Source organism: Podarcis gaigeae, assembly GCF_964106915.1.
Source record: "Podarcis gaigeae genome assembly, chromosome: 14".
Classification (NCBI taxonomy): Eukaryota; Metazoa; Chordata; class Lepidosauria; order Squamata; family Lacertidae; genus Podarcis; species Podarcis gaigeae.
Window position 1 is genome coordinate 25,717,893 of NC_139690.1, and position 25,606 is coordinate 25,743,498.

A 25,606-nucleotide genomic window follows, 5' to 3' on the forward strand; every position below is an offset into this window, starting at 1 on the left:
TTGGCAATCTTAGATGGGGAAAATACTGTTGTGCTCATGCCCTGCTTGCAGGTTTCCCAGAGACACCTGGTGGGCCACTGTGAGAACTGGATGCTCGACTAGACGGACCTTTGGCTTGATCCAGCAGCTGGTCTCTTCTTATATTCTAGAAGGAGAGGGAGGATGCACCCCACTCCAGTGCTGCCTGGCTCAGGAGAGCTCTACCACTCTCTAAAATACAGTTCCATCACAAAAGAGCCAGTGTGGTGCAGTGGTTAGAGTGTTGGACCAGGACCTGGGAGACCAGGGTTCGAATCCCCACTCAACTATGAAGTTTATTGGGTGACCTTGGACCACTCACTGTCTTTTAGCCTAGCCTACCTGACAGGGTTGCTGTGAGGATAAAACGCGGAGGAGGAGAACTATATATGCCACATTGAGCTCCTTGGAGGAAAGGTGGGGTATAAATGATTGAATGAATAAATAAATCCCTTTTGACTTGCCAAGGCAGAGGGCGGGATTTCCAGTCAATATGAACTTATTTACCCTACAATTGCAAACAGGATGCCTGCTTATTGCTCACTTGCGATCTGATCAAAATAGCCTTCAACCAATGCTAAAGAGAGAGAGAGAGAGAGAGAGAGAGAGAGAGAGAGAGAGAGAGAGAAGAAAAAACATGCCTCTCATTTTAGTATTCCTATTAAAAATAATTGTGTCTTGGGTATCCAAAGTAACACCGGTCTGGTGAAATTTCTTGGTATCTGTGTCACACATCCTTATCAGGGCTGACACTGGAAAATTAACTGCCATATATACAAGAAATGTGCAAATTGATCTGTAGATTAGATGCAGAGAAGCAGCAGAGTGGATTGCAGTCTGTTCACAGAGCTCATCCGCTGCAGCCAACCGGAGTCCACAAAGATCTGCCCCATAACAAGCGTGTTAGTCTTTAAGATTCCACAAGACTCTCTAGGCCCCTCCAGATGTCCTTCCTTCTGCACTGAGGATGATTTGTGCTCATAATGCTAGATGCAATCCCGCTTTCTATACTATTTACACCTTCAAAGATTTCAGGGTGGTCATACTGATCCATTTCCAAGCAGTGCGCTTCCTGTAACTTCCTGCTGAAATCCCATTATTTTTCATACTACAAATGTTTTGAAGTTCTTTTCTTCCCTTCCACTCTAGTTCAAGAGTTGCCCCTCCAGATGGCCATAATGTGGTAACACTGGGGAAGCATTGCAGAACAACTGATAAAGCAGAACAGATCCTCCACTAATGCCTTTTTCTGATGCCAGGAACACAGAACACACCTGCACAATGTCTAAACTATGGAATTGTCTCCCACAAGATGAAGGAATGGCCATCAACTTGGATGGTATTAAAAAGAGGGTTAGATAAATGATAATCCTCCCATTGGATACTAACCACAATGGCTATGTTCTACTCCCACTGTCAGAGGCAGTCTGTCTCTGAATACCAGTATGCCTCTGAATACCAGTTGTTGCAAACAGGTGGTGAGCAGAGTGCTTTCCAACAGGCAATCATGAGAACAGGATGCTGGACTAGATGGGCCTTTGTCCCTGACCCAGCAGCTTGTTCTCATGTCCTTAAGCTGTCACAGAGCACATGTGAGAGGAAGGTGCCAAGGTCAGTGTGTGAGTGACTTGCCACTGCTGGCATCAACCATGCAAAGAAGAGCTATCTTGCAACAGACAATGCTGCTCTTTTATTCCCATCTAACAGCAAAGGGCGAGAGTGCACAAAACAGTTTCTGTACATTATTATCTAGAATGAATAGCTATATAAATTCTTAATTGCTATACCTAAGGGGGGGAAGCAGAGCTATCTTGCTCATTTAGTTAGAATAAAACCTCAGTGCTTAACATCATCCTTTATCTCCTTCCCCAGATAAAGGATGATGCACTGCCGGAAAGGGAAAACATGCCTTCTCTCCTCAACTAATGCAATTTCTGAAAAACTGATCAGCCAATAAGGCTTGAAGAAGCTATTATGGGGATGTGAGATCTCGGGGGTGGACCATAACTGATGACAATGACTCTCTTATCGTTGAATCTCTACTGTAGGGCAAGGGGATTTTTCAGAAATGGTCCATTCACCACAGGCATTGACGTTGGAATTTTTCACACAAGACAAGCTTTCGCTATATGCAACTCTCCACGCCAAAGTGCTCCTTGCCTGACATTGAAGGGTATCAAATAAAAATCCAACAGAAAAAAATCAACGAGAACTCCAGTTATAGACTCATTTGTACGTAAGGTTATTTCAATCAATAGACCGTCATACACCAGCAGAGAGAGTTATGCCATAACAATCTTCCAACAGATAGCCAGAGTTCCAGAGCTGACATTCCACAAGGTCAGTCAGTGGGAACCATTGCTTTTTAATCAGACAATTGATCTTGCTGTAAATACAACAAAATTAAATTTTATCACAGATGTTTCCCAAAAGGCAAAGGGAACAAAAAACATATACACAAATTAGGTGTTCCTCTGATTAGAGGAATTCTGCTTAAATCCCATTTCAGAAAAAATATGTCGTGAAGAGCAAAAAAACTCAACCTGTCCCAAATTAAAATGGGGAAAATGGTTGAGGGAGTTGGGGATGTTTAGCCTGGAGAAGAAGAGACTGAGAGGTGGGTGACTGTCATATTCAAATATCTGTCACATGGGTTGTCACATGAAAGATGGAGCAATCTTGTTTCCTGCTGCTCCATTGGGTAGGACCAAAACAAATGGATTCAAATGACAAGAAAGGAGATTGCAAGTAAACATCAGGAATAACTTTCTGACAAGGGCTGTTTGACTGTGGAATGGACTACCTAGGAAGGTCTGGAACTGTCCTTCATTGGAGGTTTTAAAAAGAGGTTGGGTAGCCACCTGTCAGTGATGATTTTGCTGATTCCTGCACTGCAAGGGGTTGAACTAGATGGCCATTGGGGTCCCTTCCCTGGGAGAATATAGTGGTTCTATTACTTCCCTTCTCCACAAATTCGTTGAATATGACCCTCAGCAGTTAATCGTCATGCACTCCCTCCAGCTGTACACTCTGTGTTTTTCCCAAGAATATGAAAGCACCATTTACTATGTCACTCAATCTATGCACTTCCTCATGAACCACAATCACGATCAAGAATGAAAAGGCAAGTAGGCATTTACAGCTAGCTAATAAAGGTAAAGGTAAAGGTACCCCTGCCCGTACGGGCCAGTCTTGACAGTCTCTGGGGTTGTGCGCCCATCTCACTCAAGAGGCCAGGGGCCAGCGCTGTCCGGAGACACTTCCGGGTCACGTGGCCAGCGTGACATCGCTGCTCTGGCGAGCCAGAGCTGCACACGGAAACGCCGTTTACCTTCCCGCTGGTAAGCGGTCCCTATTTATCTACTTGCACCCGGAGGTGCTTTCGAACTGCTAGGTTGGCAGGCGCTGGGACCGAGCAGCGGGAGCGCACCCTGCCACAGGGATTCGAACCGCCGACCTTTCGATCGGCAAGTCCTAGGCGCTGAGGCTTTAACCCACAGCGCCACCTGCGTCCCTAGCTAATAAGTCACCTTAAATCAGGAACAGCCAGTGTTGCTGGATTCCAATTCCTGTCAGCCTCAGCCAGTGTGACCAGTGATGAGGTTTTATGGGAAATGTAGTCCAACAACATCTGGAAGGAATCACATTGGTCACCTATGTCCTAATCACTAGCAAGCCTTCTTCCTGTTGACAAGCCACCTCTGGCACAAGGGGAAAAGGCAACGAGGTGAACCTGCACCACACACAATCCAATTTGTGTGATATGAGCAAACATCCTATCTAAATTTGTTGTAGAAGCTGGACTCAAACCTATCAATTCTGAGATTATTAGAAGGAAAGCAGCATAAATCAACATTGAAAAATATGTACCAGTGGATAATTTGAGGAGAAAGGAACAGAGATGTTTGGGGGTTTTTTTAGTCCATGCCTAGTACATAGCAAGAAGATGCTCAAACTTACAAAGGAAACCTCCCTCAGAATGGTACCACCAATCAGAATATGTGCCACCTCTGGAAAGATTATGCCACCCTGACCAGTTGCTAAGCAATGCATCTTGGCCAGTCGACTTTTAACAAAAACAGAATTAACCCCTTAAGTTGGACACTAAATGATCCCTGCTATTGAACTTCAGACAGAAAGAATACTCTGGGCCCCACCTATCAGCCAGGGGACTAAAGATGGATGGTTCTGTTGGTTTGCATATATTACTACAATCTGCTGCAAGCCAACTTGAGTATCATTCAATCAAAAGGCAGGATATAATTATTTCAAATAAATACATTCCCTCTCTAATTATATAGTACACTTTCTAAGGTTCATTTCACTTGGAAGTGGAAAAGGGATAACCTACAGCCAACCCATCGCAAAACCAAAATTCAGGAGAAAAATTGTGACATGAAAATCAAAGGGCAAAAGAAGGAGGGTGGTGCTTTGATTTATTAGCAGGAAGATTTGATCTACTTCATGTCAGGTTTCATCCAACCTCCATGTTTCTATAATAGGGTTGTCATATTTCAAAAAGTTAAAATCCGGACACAAAAGTTGTTGAGCAAAACTGAAGACGGGGGGGGGGGGGGGAGAGAAATTTTAAAGCTATTTTAAAGGGAAATCGCCAAAAACAACACTGCAGATATGGGTTGCCATACATCCATATTTTCCCAGACATTTCTGCTATTTCACCCAGACACTGCTTCCAACTGCAGTGTTCTGGCTATGTCCAGGAAATCCCAGACATATGGTAACCCTAGCCTATAAGCACCTAGATAAAGGGTTTAGTAATATATAACTTTTAGAGATGTTAAGAAACTGATTTATATAAATACATGTATAAAAGTGAGAGTTAAACAGAGATGGGCTTTCTGAGAACAACCAATGTCATCAACCAGATAAACTAGCATACAAAAACCCAAAGGCTCCAGGAAAGGAGGATTCTTTTCCATGGCTTAGGTCTAGGCCATCCTCCTCCAACTTGGGACCTTACAAATGTTGAAGACTTCAACTCCCATCAGCCCCAGTATGCAGGCCTGATGGTCTGGGATGGTGGGAGTTCTAGTCCAAAACATGTGGAGGGCACTGGGTGATGGAAGGCTGTCTTAAGCTACTAATTTCCCTTAAAATACAAATCATTGTAACATCTGTTTTGCCATCTCCCAGTCTAGCCAGCTGCAGAGACATGGCCTAACAGTGCTCTCCCCAAAGGCTCACCCTTCAGTGGGGGAGCGGGGCGAGGAAAGGAACTTTCTAAGTCTTGAACACATTAAACCGCTCTGTGCAATTTTAAACACGGGAGAAAGAACCATTCAGCAATTGAGAAGTGCTACCTCCAGCCAGAGATGGGGAAGAAATTTGGTTTGGTTTGTATTTTAACATGAACTTGCATGATCTGCACTTCCTAACACAACACGTGAAACAAAATGTAGCAATAACCTTCCCTACTTCTTCAAGTTCTGCCGTGCAGTTCTCTAACCAACAGTGTTCATAAAAATGTGTGCATTAGGGGGAAATGTGCATAAAAATGCATATATCAGCAAGAATAATGCACGAAAATGCATTGCATTGGGAAAAATTGAACTTAAGGTTAGAAAAGCAAGAAACTGAGAGAAATCAAAACTGACAGATACGGTATTTCTGTCCTTTATTCCAGCAAAACCAGAAGCACCGTCTTGTGACCAAGATTGGTGGGGCCTGGCGCACAGCATGTGATGTCATGTGCCTAGTGTGTGTCGCACGTGTGTGATGTCATGCATGCAACGCATGACACACACATTGCATCATCGGGAGGAGGCCGAGCGCAGAATCCAGCACGCTGCAGCTCCCTCTCTCACACTCAGGAGAAGCCAACTACTGAACTGAACCGTGTTCAGCCTCCTCCATCCTCTCAACACCGAGGGGGCCCGACCCCCTGTCAGCAGATATTTAGGGGGCCAAAGACACCTCCGCGCATAGGAGTTGGTGCGCCTGAGAAAACTAAGCACCCAGAGCAAAAGAAAGGCAACAGTCGGTGAGAATAACTTTCCTTGATTTTAAAAGCTTGACACCAGGGGCTTCCACAGACCGCACCTTGGCTGTCTTTAAGAACAGATCCTTCCTTCTCCTTCAAGAAATCACCGATGCAAACACATCTCTGAATGTAACACTTGCAAAGAGAGTTTCTTCCCCCAAAAAACCTTAGGAGAAGGGGAAAGATATAAGAGCGGGGTGATTTGCAGTTCTTCCTGACAGACCTCTCATGTACCCGTTAATAGAACAGCGTATTCCAATTAAGCTGGCTATGGTTATAGCAGATGGCTTTTTACAATGTGAAAAGTCCATAAACTAAGGGCCATTTATAGCTACTTTCCTCCTAAAATTTCACATTCTTTTATGGGCAGACTCGTACTTTTTTTTTTCCTTCCCCCATTTTTTGTTGAACTTCTTTCATTCTTTTAAAAAGTGAATTTAAGATTTGCAAGGAAGCAAGCACGTAGACAGACAGCACTAAAAATGGGAAGGCCTTTAATCATCCCTATTAAGCAACTCTGTCCCTGGAAATGCTTCACATGGTTATTTGCTGAAATTAAAGCACCCAGAAGGAGTCTAGTCTCTCATACACTTGCATCCAAAATGGCATCAACAGGAACACAAGAACACCCCACAGGGTGAATTTGCAGGGTTGTTTATTTGTTTTGCAGTACCCACTTCTTAAATTCTATTTCTCATAGAATCCCAAGATCCTTCTCAGGAGCAAAAGATGTTCCAGCTGTTCTAGGCTGTACTTGATTCTTCGCTCATCTGCTGTGACTGCAGAAGTACAGAAGTCCTGACAATGGAGTTATCCCTCACAGGACTTGACAGTTTTGCTCAGGAGGGTGTGTGACTGTGAATGTTTAATCCCCAGCATCTCTGATTCATTTTGGGTCTTGATCAAGGCTAAGGCTTCAGCCTCAGACCTTGCACAGCCTCACCCAATCAAAACACTAAACTAGATGAACCAATATTCTGACTCAAGTCTCATGCTGCCTGGAACTTGGCAATGGAACACAAAGCAAATCTTTTGCCAAAAATCTGCACTGCTTTTCCCCTTTCTACACCTATCTGTTCCTTCCTACTTTGTCCACGGATTTTCTGCACATCTAGGATGGTTAAAGAGTGTTTCTTTCAAGGCACACATAAGAATCTGTCTTATTAAAAGCTATTAGAACATTAGTCCTCCTAAATCAGTATTTAGTATTTAGCTGGACCATAAAGATCGCCAAAGAATTGATGCTTTTGAATTATGGTGCTGGATGAGACTCTTGAGAGTCCCATGGACTGCAAGAAGATCAAACCTATCCATTCTGAAGGAAATCAGCCCTGACTGCTCACTGGAAGGGCAGATCCTGAAGCTGAGGCTCCAATACTTTGGCCACCTCATGAGAAGAGAAGACTCCCTGGAAAAGACCCTGATGTTGGGAAAGATGGAGGGCACAAGGAGAAGGGGACGACAGAGGACGAGATGGTTGGACAGTGTTCTGGAAGCTACCAGCATGAGTTTGACCAAACTGCGGGGGGCAGTGGAAGACAGGAGTGCCTGGCATGCTCTGGTCCATAGGGTCACGAAGAGTCGGACATGACTAAACAACTAAACGAATCAGTATTATCTAGTAGTGTCTTTTGCACAAGGCATGGGCTAACCACTCTCCAGTTGTTGCTGGACTCAAACTCATAGGAACATAAGAAGAGCCTGCTGAATCAGGCCAATGGTCTATTTAGTCCAGCATTCTGTTCTTACACTGGTCAACCAGAAGCCTGTGGCAAGCATGCAAGCAGGACCTGAGCACAAGAGCACTTGTGATTTCCAACACCTGGTACTCAGAAGCATTATTGCCTCTGACTATGGAGGCAGACCATAGTCATTGAGGTTAGTAGACAATGGAGCCTTCTCCCTGAATTGGTCCACTCTTCTTTTATAGCCATCCACTGGCAGCTTCCCACCCACACCAGGCAAAGGTCAGAGGTGATGGGAGTTAGAGTCCAATGTAGCTCTACCACGGAGCTACAGTCCTCCTCCATTTATGAACACAGTTTGGATTTGGATTTGATATCCCACTTTATCACTACCCTAAGGAGTCTCAAAGCGGCTAACATCCTCCTTTCCCTTCCTCCCCCACAACAAATACTCTGTGAGGTGAGTGGGGCTGAGAGACTTCAGAGAAGGTCACCCAGCAGCTGCATGTGGAGGAGCGGAGACGCGAACCCGGTTCCCCAGATTATGAGTCTATCACTCCTAACCACTACACCACACTGGCTCTCAGTGTAGAGTTAAGGATGCAATTCCTACATTATGTTTTATATCTGCATATACAATATACCGGTGTTTAAGTAGCAAAACAAGCAAGCAGTATTGCCAATGGTGCATAGCAGGCCAGTATTTAAGTGACTGGGTTTCCCTCCATTAAGCATCAAACTTGTGGCTGGGAAAGGAACTGGCTTCAGTGTTTACTGCAGAGTAGCCCGGACATTTAAATGCACATGCAGCTTTCAGGATGATGCATGTACTTTATAATTTAAACCCAAAACCGTTTGTTTGGTTTTTTGCATCCAGGTTTCAAAAATAAGGTGTGCATGAACTCTAAACTGAGTTTCTGACTATTTGAGAAGAGATTAATTAATCCAGAGCAGAGAGAGAGAGAGAGAGAGAGAGAGAGAGAGAGAGAGAGAAATAGGGTGTCATCTTGTGTGTGTGCAAGACCAGGAGAGAAAGAATTACTGGCTCTCCAGCTTATCCTCCTTCTCACTTTGTATAGCTGTTGGCACCAGCCCAAGACTGCAGTGCAGAACGCGTGCCTGATTCCAATCAGATCATGTTATTTTGGCAATGCCCAGAAGCTTTTATGCATAAATGGATTTGTCCCAACAATAATAAAGATTTGGGAAGTTCTCACTAGTAGTTAGCAAGTGTGATGTCACCCGCTTTTGCCTAACGAGGAAATTATTTGGGGGCAACAAGCAATAAAATGCCAAATGCACATTCTATTTTTCTTTATAAAAAAAAGCTTCCGCATTTTCTTCTAATGAGGATTTTTAACAAACAGTTCCCTGCAAATTCAAACCCACAGAGACTGTAAATGGAGGGAACTGTTGCTTGACTCTGCCTGAGCGGTTTAGCCAGCCGAGACCCTGCCAAGGCAATCGCAGGTTACAACAACAGAAATAGGATAAATTATTTAAATTTATCCTATGGTTTACTAGCATTTTATTTTTTTTAGTTTTGTATACATAGACTAGACTAATTTGATGGACAGAAGCATTAAAGCCAAGGTGGGAGGGGTTGATTCTGACTCAGTGGGTCAGTTCCTTATAAGGCCCTACATCCGTGGGTCAACTTTGACAGGTAGGTGGGACATTCCACCTCTCAATCACCCAGCATCATTAGGACATCAAATGGCTGACTGACAGGAGGGCTGTTCCACTCACCTGTCAAACTGTATTGGGCAGAGCTTCCCAAAAACTTGGCAACCAACAGGTGTTTGGTAACCACAACACAAGAACTTTGCTGCTCCAGTGTCACCGAGCAGCGTGAACTGAAACCACTGCTAAAATGGAGCTTTCTCTGGTTCAGTGTAAACTGCTTGGTGCTATTGGGAGCAAGGCACACTCCCCCTGCCCCTCAGCTGATTGGGAGGGTGCCTTGAGCTAGCGAAGGAACAATGGGGAGCTCTCTTTAAGGCCCCGAGCGTACCTTTGTAGCCACATCAGTACCTACCTCACACCAGATGTTAAAAATTATATCAGGTGCGGAGCAGGTGGGTGTGGTTTATGGGAAAGTGCCCTGGTGGGCCAGATTTGGCTCAGGGGCCAGAGGTTCCCCATCCCAATATTAAAGGAAAGGAGGGAAGGAAGATGAGAGCCAGGAGAGAGAGTGGTAGGGAAATTCTGAGTAACTGGGAGGAGAAGATCCACCCACCCCAGGAACCCTTAAGGACAGAGGGCTTGATCAGTCCACAAGCATTATTCTACAACTGTGAAGAAGCATGAGACAGCATGTAATCTGACATCTCAAGGGATTTCTGGCAGACTAGCACAGTTTTTGTGACTGGACTCAAGGCCAACCCTACCATTAAGCAAGCTGATGTGGGAAATGTAAGCAGGGAGGTCTTGGTGGCAATCCCCCTCAGCTGCTTCTCCTGAGTCATTTCCCTATATTAAATGATAGGATTGTGCACGCTCAATTGGGCCCCTCAACTATCCTGCTGCCACAGGAGTGGTGGGGGAGGATGCACTCCGATCACCAGGCTTCTGAAGGCGAACTAGGGATGGGTGACTTCTTGCTCTGCATCTTCAGCCAGCAAAACATATTGAGCAGGCTCCCCATCTATTTATCCATTTGATTCCATTTCTGAATTGCTTCCTAGAGTTTTCCAGGCAAAACAAAAAAGGAGGAAAGCCACTGGAAGAATATCACCCTATTCACCAGTCTAAGCCAAATGAACACTGTGACAACTTCCCCACGTGAGTAAAGTTCCATTATTTATACACAGAGAGTTACGGATCACATTTCAGATTGTATATATGAATGACATATACTTTCCACCAGCTTCAACTGGTACACACCAGCTGCAAACATTCCTAGACTAGGCTAGCCTACGATGCTTGGGTGACCTGAAGACTTGATTACTGACACATGCCTTATGTGGGGCTCTCCTTGCATCCAGTCCAAAAGCTGCAACTCCTGCAGAATGTAGCACCCAGATTCCTCACAGGAGCATGTTACCGGCAGCAAGGGTACTTCTTCACCAAGAGAGCTGCATTGGTTGCCAATTTGCTACCAGGTCAGAATCAAGTTTATTTTGTTAATTCACAAAGCCCTAGACAACCTGGGACCAAAGTAAGGCCTTGAGGACTGCTTCATTCCTTAAGCCCAGAGACTTTCTGATGGGGTACTTCTGGTGGTCCCCTATTCCCCTGCAGTTCAGTTGGTCACAAACTGAGACATTACTGTGGCAGGCCCTGCTCTGTGGAACGCCATGCCAATACAATTTCAGCAAGAGTCATGCCTACTTTCTTTCAAGCTGCATTGTTCAGAGAGGCCTTTGGCACTTTTTAATTATTAAAAAATAACCCATCAACCTGTTTTTACTGCTATGTTATCGAGGTCTTTCCTGCTGTCACTGTGGTATTGTGTTTTTGTTTTATTGTTGCATACCAAAAGTGCAGTTTACAAATGACTGAATAAATAAAGAGAAACACACACACACACACAGCCTGACATAAACACACAGAATGCAGCGCAGAATGCCGCTTGACATGCATGGCACAGAAGAGCTGAGAAAGGAAAAGAAAAGCATGCACAGTGAACAGAATGGACAGAACCACTTCCACCACCACCACCCCAGCCCAGCCAACACACTCTTGCAAAGAACAAGAAAAGACAGACCATCACCACCACTAGAGATTGCGTTTTGGACCCACTCACTGTTGGCGGTGTGGTTCCTGCTACTCCCCGCTGGTGCTGCCGTGTGCTCGGGTGCCCCTTCAGAGGTGGCCCTTCCTGACATTGAATGGGAAAACGAAAAGGAAGGATGCAGAGAAAAGAAGGTGGGGGAGGCGAGGTGGAGGGGAGGGCGAGAGCAAAAGATGGCAAGAGAAAGGAAAGGGAGCATCTTTAACTGAACACTAACAGCATAACAAGAACACACAGTTAAGAATACAGAAGGGCCTGAGATCCCCAAACAGAACAAACTGAAACTAAACTACATTTGATTGTTAATAAATAGCCTCCCCTTTCCCTCATCATTGCAGCAAGACACAGAATATTTCTGGACATCAGTCTTATGCTAGTCCAATGAAAGGTTTCACATAATCCAGTATTTTTCTTTTAAAAAATAAACAAATTGCCATCTTCCTTTGTCGCTGCGGCTTGAATTCAAGAATCATCGAATTGCAGAGTTGGAAACGACCCCAAGGGTCATCTAGTTCAATCCTCTGCAATGCAGGGAGACAGACAAAGGCACCAAGTTCAAAAAAAGCACTGAATTGAAGCTATGGTTGCACATGCCCCAATTCTTCCTTGGCATTGAAGGCTTGAATTTCCCCAGCCCTGACATTACATGCTGGACACGGTTCAACATGGCAGGCCAAATCCAGAGGCTTGGTTGGGCCTAATTGACACAGGTTCCCACAGTGCTGAGGTAATGGCACCGAAATTTAGCAAGCCACAAAGTGAGCTGGGAGTATCAGAGGAAAGGCAACCTCTTGAAACATGCATTTTTATATTTATTTCAGCTCCACACAGCTAATTCTTGGCATGACTGGGAGAAGCAGAAGGCCTATTGCCGTTGCTCCTGCTTGCACGGAAACACAATCTGGCCACTGAATGAGCTTCTGTGATTCACAGAATGTCCATGAGTATCATAACTCCCGGGGGAGGGAGGCTTAAGTGTAGCTGACAGACAACAGAGCTTCAACACTTCAGACAGGAAAGTTTCCCTAAATGTAAGCATGTTGGTGAAGAAGTCACTAAGTCTACCTGTAAAGTGGGTAATTTGCACATATGCTTCTGTGATGTGGCTCTGGGAGGGCAGAATGTGCAACAACCTCAGCAACAAGCATTCTCTAATGAGCTAAGGTGGCTGTTGCAGGGTTGCCATCCGGCAGCCCTACAGACTTTTACATTGATTGTTATGAATCATTAAATCTGGGTTGGGGAACTATGCCCTGCTTTGGGGGCACTGTTCTGTATGCCACCAGAGCCACATCTCTCTTTGCAGAGGACCCTGCTCTTGCCACAGACCTCATCATTTTGGCATCATATAACACCAGCAGTAGGAACATCTTTCTGTCACCTGAGCAACGGGCTGCAGTGCTGCTTCAGACAGGCACTATATAAATCCATATTTTATTGTAAATATCTCCATACAGTGCTGCCTTGATCTCGATATGGAGGCAGTAATCCAGGCTTAGCTCCGTTAACACCGCAGAGCCCCATTTACACACAACCTGCACAGACCGCCGAGGGCAGATGCTCTTTCAAGTCCTCCTCGGTGCTTTCAAAGCGGCCTTTTTAAAATGCAAGGGCACCCCTCGACTCGCAGGGAACAGTGACATTCCAATGCCCTATATTACAAGCCGTGTCTGCAGGCCAAGCAAAGCTGGCTTTTCCGTCTTCCTTGACTAGCAGTGATTAAACTTTGGGGCCAATGCATTATTTGTTATGCCCTTTGGATTTCCAATTCCTGCCTTGCAATTCAGTTCATAAATAGTTACACCAAGACAGGCCATTTAAAAACACAAAGACCAAAGAAGCCTCAATTAACATCTTTCCACACGTTTGGAATTGTGGGGGGCTTTGTGCCATATATTTATTAAAATGCACGTGAATTTGAGAGCCCCAGTGATTTATTTATATATATAATCTTAATCATCTTCCACATTTGCATAGCCAGTTGAGCTGCTTGGCCTCCTATACCTAAGATCAAGCGATGCAATTTCCATAGCAACAATGGTAGCACTCGAAAGATGTAGGGAGCTGTGTTGATCCATTGGGGGGGGGGGACAAACGTCACAGTTAGGTAATTCTAATTCCTTTAGGACACCTGCAATACTGCAGAATAGTGAGCTATGGTTCCAGTCAGAAGGATGGATGTGGAGAGAGAACAAGGCACAATGGAGTCACTGCAAAGTCTGGAGACTGTAAAGTCTTGAGATGGGATGCAGGTGATGTTAGGCAAACCAAACTGCATCAGTTTTTCCTAGGTGCAAAATGATTTCAGGATGCAGAGGCTGCTAGGGCAAAAGAAAGAGTTACACACATACTCACCCTGCCCATTTAGAAAAAAAGAGCAATAACTTGGGTATTTTCTCCCTCCCATTCCCTGTTTTGCTTATCAAAGGAACCTGAAGAACCATTCTGGGAAACTTAGTAAGCTGGCTCCCTGCATTTTTGTTTGTTCCAGGACTCCTCCTCAGATCTGTAGATCTTTGCACATTTAACAATTTCCCAGGATTCTTTGGGTAAGCCAGGGGTCAGCAAACTTTTTCAGCAGGGAGCCGGTCCACTGTCCCTCAGACCTGGTGGGGAGGCTGGACTATTTTTTGGGGGGGATGAACAAATTCCTATGCCCCACAAATAACTCATGTAAAAACACGCTGATTCCCAGATCGTCTGAGGGCCAGATTGAGAAGGCGATTGGGCTGGATCCGGGCCTTAGTTTGCCTACCCATGGGGTAAGCCATGGCTGTTCACATAGTATAAGGGCGTATGGTTTGGTGCGGATGTGACCTAGGACTGCAGCCAGGGAGGGGGATGTTCTGCCTTAACAATCTTGAACTAACCAATTCGGATTAGGTTGTACTCAGAAAAGGTAGCTTGTAATGCCAGAACCACTGCAGGCTGGTGGTGGTGGAGGGACAGGTTTAGCAGGGAGAAAGGGAGGGAGAGAGAGAGAGAGACAGATGCACATCACTTCAGTCAACCTCTAGACAAATTAAGGCCAGAACATTTTTAGAACTTAAAAGCTTCCTTGGGCAGGAAAAGACAAGATGGGGGAAATATTGCTGACAGGAACATAGACAGTCACTTGACGGGTGCCCATCATTCTTCTTCTTCTTTTTTATTTTATTTTTTAAAAAACCTCTCTTATTCTTCAAAAGTTAAGAAGGGCAGTGAAGAGAAAATGATGCAACCAAAACCACAATAAATACTGAACTTGGGGCAAAATGAGACAGCAATTGGTTCTATTGTTAGGCACCCATCTGCCTTGGAACCCTCTCTCATTACTGGAGGCCTCTCCTCCTGCCGCAGGCAAAAACATAGGCAGCAGGGCTTTCAGAGAAAGACTCCAGTGACCCCCATGGCACAGGTCAGGTGTCAGAAAGAGACAGCCATCCTACTGATTTATATTTCATGCATTAAGACAAATCTACAAAAAAAAGCCCCTGCAATGACTTAGAGCACAAATGTGCAATGGTTTATATTTTGCAATGTACTGTCTGGACGGATTTCTTTTTGGCATCTGTTGGATGTTCATACAATCAGTTGCTTCTATTTCATTATTCTGATTGTTTCCATCTCAGCTTGCCCTCCCCTGAAGGCCCAAAATGGGTAACCTTTTATTATTATTATTTAAACAGATGCTTACAAACCTTCATTGTTGTTGTTGTTTTTATCCAACAGGGCATTAAGTTAAAGTCACTTAGTTTTATATTTGTCCCACTGGTTTTTGCACCGGTGGAACGTTATTACACAAGAGAATGTATAAAAGCAAGTTACTGGTAACTTTGCAGTCTATTGTACAACCATATGTTGCACAATGAGTTTCCACTAGCAGAACTATTGTGTTGTGCAACTGGTGTTGTGGCCTCTGTTGTGTCATATTAAAGCTCACCTATCTGCTCTCACGGGACGTGGGTAGAGCTGTGGGTTAAACCACAGAGCCTAGGACTTGCCGATCAGAAGGTTGGCAGTTCAAATCCCCACGACGGGGTGAGCTCCCGTTGCTTGGTCCCTGCTCCTGTCAACCTAGCAGTTTGAAAGCACGTCAAAGTGCAAGTAGATAAATAGGTATCAGGTATCGCTTCGGCGGGAAGGTAAATGGTGTTTCCATGCACTGTTCTGGTTCACCAGAAGCGGCTTAGTCATGCTGGCTGCATGACCCGGAAGCTGTATGCCAGCTCCCTCGGCCAATAAAGCGAGATAAGTGCTGCAACCCCAGAGTCGGTCACAATTGGACCTAATGGTCAGGGGTCCCTTTACCTTTACCTTTATCTGCTCTCACACTAGAGGACAGATAATGTTGGATACAGCCCTAAGGGGGGCAGGGAGGAATCTTACAGAAAGATTTAAGAAGAAAAACAACAATGTTAAACAGAAACCCCAAATACTAAGCCAAAGCAATCCTTATTAAGCATGATGCAGAAAATAGGCTGCTAATGGGTTATTCACTGAATCAAATTAATCTAATAAATATCTATACTGCTTTTTCAACACAAGTCTTCTGAATGTAGTTTATAATCACATTTTGCGTGGGGTGGTGGATGGGGTTTTTTCTTCTTCTGAGAAAAGCAAGCTAAAATGTTTTGGAATGAATGAATGGAACCTAGTCCAACCTCCCCATCAGCTGTAGGTTTGCTGGTGATATGGACAATGAGCACCAACATAACAAAAATGGGCTGTGGATAAATGCCAGTTTCATGGTTTTGTTTTGCAATATAAGAACCACACAGGGAGGTGAAGACTGGGGCAAAATGAGACACCTAAGCCAAAATTCTTGCAACTCCCCCCCAAAAAACCCCAGTTTCATAAAGAAGTCTTCCCCAACCTGGTGCCCTCTGGGAATTTTGGATTTCCCTAATTCCATCAGCTCTAGAGAGCCAGTTTCCTCATTTTTCCAGTCTTAAATTCAGTTTGCCACATTTCCATATCAGTTCATTAAAAAAAACCTCATGAAAATTAATCAGCATTTTAGTGGAAATTTCTCTTACTACACACTTTTTTCTTTGCCATTCTACCCAATCCATGAATTTTTGCAAAGCGTTTATTCTCTAATTTTTATATTCTCCATAGTATAACACATTTTCATATGTCATTTTCCACCAATACACACCTTTATATGCACATTTTACCTTAGTATATGCATTTTAGTACTTGTTACTTGGCTGGGAAATGGCATTGCAAAATTCAGAGAAATGCACATTTTGAAGGATTGCTGTGTTGAGATTCATGTACTGTTTTGGAAAGTGTGAATTAGGTAGATTTGCCTTTAATCACATACGATATTAAATATCTTCTCCATCCCTTTTTGAGACTGATAGGAACGAAAAACATAACATTTGGAGAGTATCAGGTTTGGGTAAGGTTTTCATAGAAGATATATATGCAGTGAACTGCCATGAAATCTTCAGATGAAAGTGGTATAAACACACACACACACGGGGCAAGGCACTGGAAAGGCTTCTGCGTGTGGCTAAAATCCCCCACGAGAGATCATTGTGTCTGGTTTTTCATTCAATCTATGGAGAGATGGAAATGACAAACTGCCTGCAATCTTTTCCAAGATCTAATGCCCAGAAAAGGACAATAGAGGTGCCAGTGTGACAAAGCCACCTCAAAGGGAATAATTTCAGGCCAGCCAGCAGTATATAGAAGGATCCCCATTCACAGAAGACCAGCTGCATCTATGGTGCCTTCAGCTGTGTGCATACACAGGCCCTGTTGAAATACAAATTAATAGCAAGCTGGGTGCAAGAATATCTGCCAGGCAGCTTATGCTGCAGAACGTATTGAGATGCTTCAAAGAACCTTTACTAAAACGAACAGTTTGGGTTAATTCATAATGGTTAACTTCCTAGGTTTCGCCACAGTATTTCCCTACCCTATTTGTATTCAAAACTAGAAGTATCTCATAAGTCTTTATTCCGGGGCGGAAATGATAGAGGTTGGCAATAAAAAGATGGAGACAGCAAAATAATAATATATATTAAATGCCTGAATAGCCAGGATGTACCACATGTCATCCTTTGAAGAAGATGGTCCAGGCTATGTTTATGCGAAACAATATTATTATTATTATTATTATTATTATTATTATTATTATTCATCCTCTGCATCCAGCCACTCTAAATTCTGTAGGCAAATGAAGCAAGTTTGCATCATTTCCTTAATGGAGCTTTTGTTGCATGAGTGTAAGGCAAGGCAGCCAAATGTGGCTGGACTTCAACTTCCAACAATTCCAACCAGAAAGGCCAATAGTCAAAGCTGATGGGAGTTGTGCCCTCAAAAAGCTGCTGGTTGACCATGCCGGCTATCCCCGGTATCAGGGCTAATTCACCCTCCCGTTTTAACAAAGGAGCTGCATAGAAGAGGAAGATCATTGTGAGTTATTTGACATAGGGCCCAGCCTAGTGATTCATCCAATGTGTCCTAAACTGTGTGGAGATTATTATACCTTTTAACACAAGAAGCAAGACTGGGAAAGGTACTGAGGAAGTAAGAGGCAGGTGAGGAAATCATGTAGCCATACAAGCAGGTCACAGAAGCTTCTCACCCTTCAGGATACTTTTGAAAGATGTAACCCTGTACATCTACAGTACAATGGAACACCCATGCCCATTGGTAGTATATCTGATAAGAGCAAGCAACAGGGGGAAGCCATAACTTTCGCACTATGCTTGTAAGCGTCCCAGAAGCACCTAGCTGGCCACTGAGGGGAAATGGAGGGTAAAGCCAATGTGGTCAGGATGCTGCACTAGGACTTGTGTTCAAAATCCCACTGAGCCACAATGCTCATTGGGTCAGCCATTATTTCTCAGCTTCATCTACCTCACAGAGCTGATGTGAGATTAAAAGGCAGCAGAGAACATAAGAAATAAAAATACATTTTAAAACACCTAAACAAATAACTGAAGTAAAAAACACAGCTTTAAACAAATACAATTGCCAAGTCAGATTCTTCTTCCACCTCTGGAATATAAAAGCCATGGACAACCTTTCCAAACTCTGTGTCCTTCAGATGTTTGGGACACAAGTGCATCAGATCAAATCATGAAGGATTCTTCTTACAAAGACTTGACCTCCACATCCATAAGGCAAGTGGAGGAGACAGTGATTCTCAGGAATTTAAGTACAGTGCCAGATCCCTCACATTATTTGGCACAGAACTGCATGTAAAGATGTGGGAGCTCCTTTAGCCCCAAAGCTTCTCATTCCTTGCAACATCTCAGCAGCCAAATGGCGTCAAGCCAAGAAGACCTTGGGTGGAATTCCAGCCGTAACCCAATGGACCAAACAAGGCACTTTTTCAAAACAGCAGCTTCTGTACACTGTGGTAGATAGATGATAGCTAGATGATAGATATAGATATAATTTTAAAAAAACTTAAAACAAAAGCCTAATAACACAGCAAGATGTTTATTACATGATATAGCTTTTTAAAAGCTACCTGCTGTTTCTCTGAAATTGTCTTGTTGTTGAGCCAATTTCTCACAGCACATTTGCAATTATTCCTCATAGATCTCTTTTTAGCAGCAATGATAAGCATCTTTTTATGCTCCTAAAGGAGGGGAATGACATCACCTCTTTGCACCTCTGGTCTATAGGATAGCATGTTCCATTTCATCACTCTTGCCTTGAATGGAAGCAAAGTGATAAGACACCCACTTTGATGACAGTTTAGATGCAAAACGGGGGTAGGGGGGAGGGCACCTGCAAGTGGCAAATGTGATACATGAGGCAAGATCAAAGCCCACTGTTCAGAGGGCTCCGATCACTGCCTAATAAAGACAAATGAAATTCCAGTGGCAAAGAGAGACTGTCCTCAGGATAAAAAAAAAAAAAGCCAATTGAGCAACTGCAGAATATGTGCATTCAACTGCTGGTTCAGATTCTGCTTTTCCACCTTTGAAATACCAAATCTAGGCTGGGGTAGTCAATGTAATGGCTTCCAGTTGATGTTGGAATACAACTTGCAACAGCCAATGTTCAGGAGTTGATGCCGGGAGCTGAAGTTCCAACAACATCCAAAGGGCCCATCATTGGCTACCCAAGTCTGGACAGATATCCAAGATAGGTGTAGTAGGAGGGGGAGTCTAATCTGTATTGGTTACAATTCCACTTATGATTTTACTCTAGGTCAGGAGTAGCCAATGTAATGCCCTCCAGATGTTGTTTGACTCCAACCCTCATCAGCCTCAGCCAGCATAGTTCAACAACCTCCAGAAGGCAAAATATTCGCCCGCTCAGTCTGGACAGACTTCCAGGACAGAAGAAGGAAGGTGGTGGAATCTAATTCCATTTGTGATTTTTAGCAGGACTTCACTTGCAGCAAAGGTAACTGGATTTCAGAACTCTTGTTATTAAGCTAATGAATTGCTTTTCTAATTTTATCTTCAAAGCTAGTTCTTTAAATCTCAACCTGAGACAACACCAGACACACCTGAAGCAGGAAACAAGGTGCTGCCCCTTTAAAAGTCCTTCTAACAACAGCTGGGCTTAAGCAGTTACCTGGCCTGCTTCCGCTGGCGAAGTCAGAGGATTCCAAAGGAAAGAGAAACAAGACTAGAAACTGCTTGTGCTTGCTTACTCATCCTATATTCAGAATGGAAATCAATTTAGTGAAAGCTATCGGTATTCACGGTTGTCACTGCTTTCAGTCCGCAAACGATGTGTGACTGATTATGTCCCACCCCTATTTGCATACTGTTTTCTTTGCACTGAAATGAATGGGGTGGAATAATGTTATGGCACATAAATTTACGTAACTAATTCTTTAAATTACATACATTATGTAATTTTGCCACAGCAGACAGCAAGACGAATAATGCCGTTTTTGGCAGAAGATGAACTGTAGTGGAACAGGAACAATGCTGCATTTGATGAAAACAGGGCAGAATTGGGGGGGGGGGGGGAAATGCCGTCATACATCCCTAGCATCCCTAGAAGGACTCCAGCTGAGTGTTACTTTCCTTCCCGTGAGTGCAATGTCTGTGATTCCTGGAACTTGCCACAGTTTATAAAGACCCTGCTAAATTGACACCTCCCAAACCAATATGCAAACTGAAACACAGATGTCATTCGGAATTTGCATTTCTCCAAATTTTGCAATGCAGTTGCCCAGTCAAAGAATAATAATAGCTATTATTATTATTATTATTATTATTATTATTATCCTTCATCAGAAGATCACAGGACAGATGTATAACATAGCAATAAATAAAACCAATAATTCCACCACCGTAGTCATTATTATTATTAATTATTGAATTACAAAAATGTATATATTAATTAAAAGCGCACGCAAAATGCACCTAAGTGAACATAAAATACAAAAATGCAGTCTGTTGGGGGGAAAGCATTTGCAAAAGCACACATATAAGACAAAACTGAGTCAACGAATATGTATATTAGGAGAAATGAGTAGAAATGTGGGGTGTAAAAAAAATGAAACTTAAGAATGAAAAAAAGAGAAACCGAGAAACCAACACTGACAGATGCATCCATTGCTAGTAGCTGCTACCATTTCTATGCCATTACTGATATGCTACCATTTCTATGCCATTACTGATCAGTTACTTCAAGACCATTATGGGATCTCTGGGTGGTGTCCTTTGGCCTCCCAATGGCTAGCAGAGGCAGACAACAATGGTGCAAAGCAAACCACTTAGTGCTTCACTTTGCATCATTCATATAAACTGACTTTTCTTGCTGCAGAGTTTGCTCCAAGTTCTGCCTCTAGAATCAGGCTACCACACATGTGCCATAACTAACTCATTAATAGCAACACCAAATAGCATCACATGCCATGCAGTGTCACCACTGCTACCCGAATTTGCCAAGAGGATTCAAGAGCCTGAGAACAACTGTTGATCGAAAACACCCACTCAAACAATTCCTCTCTTAATCTCAGCTCCTCAAAGCTCTTGCTTCTAATTTCAGAACCTGCTTCCAAAGCAGGACTTTTGACTGGGTGACTTCCATCTGCAGATGCCTCTATTAGTTGATCAAAAGATTATTCTTGACCCCATTTGATGCCTCCGGAGCCATAAATGTCCAATGTCTTCTAATTAGAGCCACAGCTCGTCCCAAGCTGGTTCCAATTCCCAGGGAGAGCTAAACAGCTCTGAGAGAGAGCAGTGAGTGATACTTGCCCGTTTCTGATAGCTTGAGAGAGAAATAAGGAAGCACTGGGAAGAGCCATGACCCTACTGGAGGCTGCTAAAGGATGCTGATGAGATTTTTGTTAAGCATTTATTATCTCCTTGCTGCAAGCATCAATAAAAGCCTGGATTTAAACATCCCACGTTTACACTAGTGAATAACTGGTTCTAGATGGAATAGCTCTAACCTCTCCCTTTACAATGTCTTAAGGAACAGCCAATGCTCAACAAGTACATCAAATTAATATGCAAAGCATTTCTCTATTTGCCAATCTGATTTTTCCAAACACATATTTCATTTCTTGGGCATGAGAAATGATTGAAGACTTGCATATGGCACACCACAAAGTTATTTGCATTGCTTTGAAAATCAGTGGCCATTTGTTTCTCTCCCACCCCCACCCCCCGCTCTTTTCCCTCCCCCGGATACTCAATGTTCCAAAGCTAAGTACATCAAGAACAACTTAAGATATTTCGTTTTCAACTAGACTACTAGGGAGGATGTGTCAAATGCAACAGAGGAGCATATTCATTATATGTGCAATGAACACTTGACTGTCTTATAAGTTTACATAATTGTATGGCTGGAAGGAAGCCTTGAAAGTAGCTGAATTAAACCCAAGCACTAGGTTTCATGGCTTCCAAGGACTTCTGAAATGATAGTCCGACACTTAAGAGTACAGCTGTGTGTGATTGGAGGACGAATCACAAACCTCCTCTTCCTCCTCCTCAACAGCTGGAGATCCTCCAAGCATCATTTGCCTTCTGGAGCAAAACAGAGAAAACAGATGCTCCCTATTTAAATACTGTATCAGAAAAAAGGTGGGAGAAGCAAAACGAAACATTACAGACCAAACATTACATTACTTCCCTATACATGAATATTATTTATTTGTTTTATAAACTTAAGATACCACTTTTCATTTATAAATCTCAAAGCTGTCCACAATCCACACATAAGACAAATCAATACACAACAGTTAAAACATCCAGGTAGTCATATAATATCAAGAACTGTGGCATCCAGAATTTGATGTCAAGAGTCAGGAAATGCCCAACATGCCCAACAGCTGAAGGGGGAGGGAGTCCACAAATGCTTCAAGGGGGCACCTATGAAATTGGTGTGTGAGAGACAGCAGGAGACTTTGAGAATGGACAGAGTAAAGTAAAAACAGCCTTTTGAGATTATCTAGTCCAGCAACTTGTTTGGCCTGCCAGATGCGTCTATGGAAGCCCAAAAGCATGTAAAACAACAGCCCTCTCTTCACTTATGATCCCCAGCAACTGGCAATCAGAGGCATAGTTCCTCCAAGATGAAAGGAAGAACATCACCATCATGGCTGTTGAACGTTAATCCTTTTCTACCTCGGTGCCCTTCACTACCTCTTATGGAAACAAATTCCACAGCTTAATTATGTGTTCTGACAAAGCACCTCTTTTTGCCTGTCTCGTATCTCCAAACATTCAATTTCGTTGGATGACACTTTTGGGTTCTAGTAGTTGGAGACAAGGATGAAAACCTCTGCCTGTTTTTCTCGGTACCATGCATGATTTCACAAACCTCAACCCTGTCCCCTCTCTCTTGCTCTTTTCCCAACCCAAATACACCCCCAATGTTGTACCATTTTCTCATGGGGGAGGATAAAGCTCTAGCCACTTGTTCATTCTGCTTGCCCTTTATTACACGTTTTCAAGTGCTACAATGTCCTTTTTGAGATGCAGTATTCCAAGTGTATTAGTACTGGAGATTTGTATAAAGCTGGAGTGAGGAACCTCAAGGCTGAGAGATGGATATGGCTGGCTGGGATGTATCCATAAACTGTGACAATGCCTCTTGATGGCCAGGGAGCAGAGATGTGTAGTGTGTGTGTAGAAACCACTGACTTCTGCATGGTTGGAAGCCTACTGCAGCCTACTGTACAAAGGTAAGAGTCACCCCTGTTGCTCCACCCACTTTTCCATCTGGTCCCGCCCAACATTGGCATGTGGCCCAAGACAGGACATAGCCCTTGAGCTGCAAAGAAAGCTTCTCATCCCTTGTTTAAACACATTACAAGGCTGGTGGTTTTATTTTTGATCCCTTTCCCAATTATCTGTAGCCTGGAATTTCCCTTTTTCACCAGCTGCCGTGTGATGGGTAAACATTTCTGTTGCATTATCCACCTCAAACCCAAAAATCTCTTTCCTAAGCAGTCACTACTGGGACAGAGAGCTAATAAAACAACAGGACAATGGAGGAACAAAGGGAAGTAACCCATGACTAGGACCTGCTTCTTGGGGATCTCCAAGTGCTTTACAGGACCCTGACAACCACTTGCTCACTGAAGTGTGGTTGCAGCCATCACAAAGACTCTCATCGTTTGAAGTTGTGCAGCAAGCAGCCAACCATTCCCACACTTAGTATCAGTTCAGGCGGGATTCCATCCAACCCCACAAGACTTGGGGCAGATGAATCTCCTAACACCGCCCCCACAATCAGACGCTGTTGAGTCAGACTAAATTGGGAATTGGCTGCTGATACCCAGAGGCAGAATTTGGCCTATTTCTTGTCTGGAAAGACAAAAATTAGCATAAAAAGAGAACTTGTTTTATTCTTTGGGGTGTTTTCATGCCTCATCTAAATCCTGTAACACAGAGAACTCTCAGGGTAACGCAGGAGCTTCCCCAGGTACACAATCACATAAATCATTTTTAAGAACCACAGTAGAATTTGTAAATAGTGTCACATGAAGAATATTGCTGATGGGCTGGGAAAGTATTACTTTGGGCACACTGAGACTCGGACAGAAGGAGCACACATTTCCTCCATCACAGTTCATGAAGCAAATTAATAAAAATGTTGGTTGAGAATGTTTCAAGCTGTTGTAAGGCCCACTCAGACGTCAGGGCAAGGGTTGCAAGCATTTTGAAATCCCATGCCCAGAAACACAGCGCATAAGGACCTGGAATGGAAATGTGCAATGCCTCTGTCCTCAGAGGGGAGACTCTGTGTGCAACCACTCAGTGTTAATCAAAAAGCAAAGTGAGGAGTGGATATGCCATCTTTTCCCTGACCCTGGGGGAGCATTATTCCTCCCATCAGGAGGAAGAGGGAATCAAACACTGTTCCAGATTAAAATCCTACCCATCAGACTATGGGCATGATAACCCTTTCCCTTGTTGCCCCCTAGAAACTGGAGGGAATACACACACACAAGGTATTATGTGACCATCATGACTAGTGTCATGACCAATGGTAGCTTTATCCTCCAAGAATTTGCCTAATCCCCTTTTAAAGCTGTCCAGTTGGTGGCCATCACTACATCTTGTGAGTTTCTGAGAAGTAATGGGATGGCTACTATGGGAAACGAATGCTGCTCTATATGAGGGAACCTCTGGCCCGTGAGCCAAATGTAGCCCTTTGGGACTTTCCATCTGGCCCTCAGAATTCTTTGCAGGCTACACCCCTCGCTGGGGTGGAGTGCATCATTGAACTCTGACAATGCCTCTTATCTTACTTGCATGGATAGAGGGGTGTGTGTTTGTGTGTTTATAGAAACTAGCCTACTGTATTAAGGTAAAATGTACATGCATGTGGCCCCAGGAAGATTCCCCAGAAGAGAATGTGGCTCTTGGGCTGAAAAAGATTCCCCATCCCTGCTCTAGATAGACCTTTGATCTGCTCCATCGTTGACTCTTAACATGCCTTTAAGAGTGGCCTTGGTGTATGATTTGCTAAAACAGAATCTCTGCTCTTGCTAATGGGAATGGAGTTAAGATAGCACAGCAGTCTGGAAAGCATCTGGCTGTAATAAGCCTGAACATTAAGCTAACAGATCATAAAACTTCATTACCAGCATCCGGTTTGGGGAGAAAATGAAGTTTATTTGGGCTGTTTCATTTAAAATATTCTCACTTAGATGGGGCTTTGCTCCTGCTCTCCAGAATGACTCTGAATTTAGGAGACAGCAATACAAAGATAGAAAGAGGCACGTAAATA

General features: G+C 43.6%; 1 protein-coding gene and 1 long non-coding RNA gene across 8 annotated transcripts in view; one reads left to right on the top strand and one right to left on the bottom strand.

Annotated features, from left to right (window-relative positions):
• The window catches only part of MEGF11 (multiple EGF like domains 11), a 333,743-nt gene that overhangs the window by 154,879 nt on the left and 153,258 nt on the right, over positions 1-25,606 (bottom strand). For 6 of the 7 annotated variants that reach the window (XM_083713081.1, XM_083713079.1, XM_083713078.1 and 3 more), the window contains exon 7: positions 11,453-11,527. The exons of the other annotated variant lie outside the window; for it this stretch is intronic. In XM_083713081.1, the coding sequence (XP_083569207.1) occupies positions 11,453-11,527 (75 nt within the window). The remainder of the gene's footprint in view (positions 1-11,452; positions 11,528-25,606) is intronic. 7 annotated transcript variants of the gene reach the window in all.
• LOC310831987 lies at positions 5,820-19,777 on the top strand. Its single transcript, XR_014558091.1, has 3 exons — positions 5,820-6,019; positions 10,392-10,488; positions 19,604-19,777. It is a non-coding gene; the product is annotated as an uncharacterized lncRNA (long non-coding RNA).